The sequence below is a fragment of the Poecilia reticulata genome, linkage group LG8 (assembly GCF_000633615.1).
Source record: "Poecilia reticulata strain Guanapo linkage group LG8, Guppy_female_1.0+MT, whole genome shotgun sequence".
NCBI lineage: Eukaryota > Metazoa > Chordata > Actinopteri > Cyprinodontiformes > Poeciliidae > Poecilia > Poecilia reticulata.
Window position 1 is genome coordinate 1,691,121 of NC_024338.1, and position 4,348 is coordinate 1,695,468.

The window sequence follows — 4,348 nt, forward strand, 5'->3', positions numbered from 1 at the left end:
GTGTGTGTGTGTGTGTGTGTGTGTGTGTGTGTGTGTGTGTGTGTGTGTGTGTGTGTGTGTGTGAGGTGACTCGGTGGTGTTAATGTGCAATGTATATGTACGAAACAGTTTTTTTTATTTTACTTAAGTTTTAATTTCGCTATGCTGAGTTCAGACAGTTTCGCTATGCTTCAAACAAACATCTGAAGCACGATGAAGTCTAAAAGATGGCACTCTAATCTTTAGCTGTGAAGGCACCTCCATTCACAACTCCTGAAAACATAAAAAAACGTTAATTCTCACTGTTTAAATAATTAATATTTTTCAGAACTCAAAGTCAACTATAGATAAATAGAATGCAAAATATTCCTCTTCTGTGTTTACATTCTCATTTATACGTTAACTAGAGGACTTCAATTCAGTAATTTGTACATTTCTCTTGTTAGATTCTAGTATATACCTTCGGGTAAATTGCTTGATTCTTTAGCCATTTACAAGAGTGCTGGTGTAATCAGTGTCATTGAAACGAATAAAAATTTATTTTTCTGTTTCTTTTCTTCTTCTCCTCTTACCTTTCAGACTAATCAGTGTCACAGCTCAGGAACATAATCATTCACAGCACACATAGATCACATATCACCAATTCTAAAAACTGAAGCGGAAGTTTTTGAATCAATGTCTCCTTCAGACAACAGAACATAGAACATAGAATAGACAGCGAGCCGTTGAATTCTATTCAGAAGATTGCCATTCGATCGGCATTTGTTCTGATAAAGAAAAAAGAAAGCTTGTGGAAGAGGACACACACGTAGAGTAGCGGGATGTAAATCAACCCAGCAAACAATCAAAGCCCACCAATTACAAACATTCAAACGTCTGAATCACAGGAAGAGAAGAGCCTCCATTCTAAGCTAACTTAGATCCCGACAAACAACACGCAAACATACAGGATGATATACGAGTCGTGTGCGGTCCAGCATGTTGTATTCATACAACAAATTCATTCTGACGCGATGTGTTGGCTATTATCCACAAAGTGAAAAGGATATGTGCTCAGTTTCCTCTGGCGGTGAAGCTTCAGCCCAAACATGCACACGCACGGTTGTACTGGCAGGCGCTGGCTGCGGTTTTTGTGGGTCTAACATCAGATGAAGGACGACACACAAGAGGAGATACGATCAATTTAACGCGCGGACAATTCCGCTGTGATTGCGCAATCTCACTGGGAGCTGCAGGAAGATTAGAAAGAGAAATGAAATGACAATTAGAAAGGGAGAACGGGAGTGGGAGATTGAAGTAGGGAAATAAGAAAAAAAGGGAGGGGGGAGCGAGAGGGTCGCGGGAGTTCCCAGACCCCCTCCTCTTCCTCCTCCTCTCCCAAACGAAAGGAAAAATGAGGTGAACTAATACCATGCAGAGGAGCTTCCCATTGGTCAGTGTTTGGTCAGCTGGTCTCTGACTCCCCCTATGCTTCTCACCCAATTCCTGTGACATAGTCTCTTTCTTGCTACCGAGCCCCCCACCACACACTACCAAAGCACTGGCACCCAGCCACCCCAGCTTCACCCTCCTCACCCCTCCTCCCAATCTGCGATAAACTCAGTGATAGCAGCAGCAGCCCGTCGGACTGTGGGCTATAAAACACAACAAATCATAAAGTGCAGTCAGGGAAGGCAGAGGAAGGAGGACGGGAGGAAGAACCGTTAGTCTCGGTCTACTCCTCCTTCTTCTTCTTCTGCTTCTTTACCGCGTTATCATTGTTGTTGTGTTTGTTACGGGCCCTCCGGTGCTCCCCTCATCTCTTCTTTTCCTCCTTCTCCTTTCCCACTTTTACCAATGAGTTCATATTTTGTAAACTCCTCTTTTCCGGTGATACCGGGAACGGGTGGAGGCGGCCAGACGGCGTCGGCAGAACCATTCCTTGGTCAGATCTCACTTTACTCATCGGGATACGCAGATCATCCGCTCAGACACTACCCAGGGGCAGCGACTGTGACTGCGGCCGCGGCCGTGGCTTACAGCGCTCACCAGGAGAAATCTTATCCAGCCTCTACCTACTACCAGCAGGCTGCGAACGGAGCGTACAGTGGACACAGAGTGACGGGGGTGGCAGTTGGGGGCTCGACCGGACCTGGTGCATGCGACTACGCCACAGCAGCAGCGGCGGCTGCCGCGGCGGCCACGAACTTCTACCGAGACAAGGATCATCCCTGTAGTCTGGATGAACACCAACTTGCTCTGAGCCAAGACGGCATGCATCGCAAAATGGAGTGCGCTGGGCTCGGAGCAAAGGGGCTATTTGGAGAATCAATGGATGACAAGCAAACAGCACCAACTCCAATTTATCCGTGGATGCAGCGGATGAACGCATGCAACGGTGAGTGTTCTCTTCTTCTCTGTTAAATTGACGATTTGTTTCCTCTGTCAGCCAGCCTTATTCCGTCCTCTTCCTCCTCCTCTTACTGGAGCTGCTTTATAAAGCTCGTTTGTTGGCTTACCAGTCAGTCAAGGCATTGATGTTTTATTGTCCATCATAAAACTGGTTTGTTTGGCTCAACGTCGCAGTTACTTTGTGACCTATTGACTGACGCAGCTACGGGGCAAGGACAGCTAACTTAGAGCTGTTAAAGCTCAGTCTGGCAGGCATTGTTTTCAATGAGGGACAGGACGAGCACCAATATTGTCGTCATTTGCTCATCTTGTTTGCTTCTTCCTGAATGGTATTATTTAGAGTATTTTAATGTTTAAATTGCAAAACATTTCTTTTTTGTCAAAAAATCATTCTTTAAGAGAACAGTTTTTTATCCAGTTGTTTAAAACAATTCCTGTTTTTGATGAAAAATTATTTCATTTGATTTCCTGAAATGCAGTTATGCAGTTTTGTACTAAATATAATGAATCCCTGCATCGTGTACTGATTATTCAAAACAGGTGCGACGATCGTTTCACTGCATGGGAAAATGCAGGACTGGTAGCGACAGTTAGGTCGGTGTGGGTTTTTTATGTCAGTCTTGCTCTTCAGTGTTGCAGGAAGTACATCAAAGCAAGATTCACACGTGTGCTGATGCTGTCCTTCAATTTACATGTTTATATTAGTAAGAAAGAAAATGGAATATTGAGTGTCGATTAAAGAAACGTCACTGGTTCATAGCTGCTGTTGTGCTCGGTCCTTTCAAGAGATTCTTAATTGGACAGGACGTGGAAAAAACAGCAACTATATGAAAAACTGTAAGAAGAGGAAATCTAGAAGTAATTAGTAGTCTAATGTAAAGTTAGATCTAAAACGAGATCCACAAAAAAGAAACAGGTTATCTGTGATTTAAATTTTAGTTTAGATGTTTCTGTTACAACGGTGGGATTTTCCACATGTTCTACCTCTGATATATTCAAAATCAAAATGTTGATCCCTCTTTAGACAAGTAATCTGAAGATTTAGAGTATTGTGGCTAATTAAAAATAACTACATTTATTGATGCCTTCTGTTCTTAGTATCATTAACAGAAGAAACGTTGAACTGATCCTTAAATGATTAATAAAGAGAAAGGTTTATATTTAACCAAAATCAAGTATCCTTGTCAGCGAAATGCGCCATGTGTATAATCTTTGGTTTAAATAATTAAAGGAATGTAACTCCTCTCGTGACTTTGTCTCTTTTTATCTGTTAGGCACCTTCGGCAGCCCCGGAAGACGCGGCCGGCAGACATACACCCGCTACCAAACCCTGGAGCTGGAGAAGGAATTCCACTTCAACCGCTACCTCACTCGGCGACGGCGCATCGAAATTGCGCACGCGCTCTGCCTCACGGAGCGTCAGATTAAGATCTGGTTCCAGAACCGGAGAATGAAGTGGAAGAAGGAGAACAAGCTCATTAACTCATCTTCTTCCTCATCTTCCTCCTCTTTCACTCTAAATGGAACAGATGAAGAAGAGAAACGGACGGAGTGAAAGAAAAGAAAATTACGTGAGACATTTAAAGCAAGACAAGAATGGAAGAAAATTAGTGTTCCAATGTGTTTGTTAGGTGTGGACATTTTGTGAGCCCACCGCTCCATTCGTTTCTGTCCGACAGCTCAACCGTGTGGATCACAAAAAGGACCGAGATGCTTTACTTTCTCTAATACGAGTCTCTAAACGTTGTATCAGTGAAAATAACGTTTTGACCCATTTTTGATTTGGAGTTTCTACTTCTTCTTCGTCTATACTTTAAAAACAGAAAAAAACGCACTCTCCTAAATCCTACATATTTACTAAATGCTGAAACTTTAGGAGGCTAGGCAGAGTGGCAGAGCCATGGAAAGTAGATAAAGCAATAAAGAAATAGAAATTGCCAGGGACGGGACATGAAGACATGAACGAACACGATATATA

General features: G+C 43.0%; 2 protein-coding genes and 1 long non-coding RNA gene across 6 annotated transcripts in view; 2 read left to right on the forward strand and 1 right to left on the reverse strand.

Annotated features, from left to right (window-relative positions):
- The window catches only part of LOC103468208 (homeobox protein Hox-B5a-like), an 18,728-nt gene that overhangs the window by 7,308 nt on the left and 7,072 nt on the right, over window positions 1–4,348 (forward strand). The window lies entirely within an intron of this gene.
- LOC103468206 (uncharacterized) overlaps window positions 1–4,348 on the reverse strand; it is a 15,604-nt gene that overhangs the window by 2,866 nt on the left and 8,390 nt on the right. Inside the window, exon 1 of one of the 4 annotated variants that reach the window (XR_534177.2) lies at window positions 927–1,008. The exons of the other annotated variants lie outside the window; for them this stretch is intronic. This is a non-coding gene — a long non-coding RNA (uncharacterized LOC103468206). Of the gene's footprint in view, window positions 1–926; window positions 1,009–4,348 lie in introns of those variants that run through there. 4 annotated transcript variants of the gene reach the window in all.
- LOC103468207 (homeobox protein Hox-B6a-like) lies at window positions 1,793–4,334 on the forward strand. The gene is made up of 2 exons (XM_008415107.2): window positions 1,793–2,356; window positions 3,645–4,334. The coding sequence occupies exons 1-2, from the start codon at window positions 1,816–1,818 to the stop codon at window positions 3,923–3,925; spliced, it is 822 nt and encodes a 273-aa protein (XP_008413329.1). The 5' UTR covers window positions 1,793–1,815; the 3' UTR covers window positions 3,926–4,334.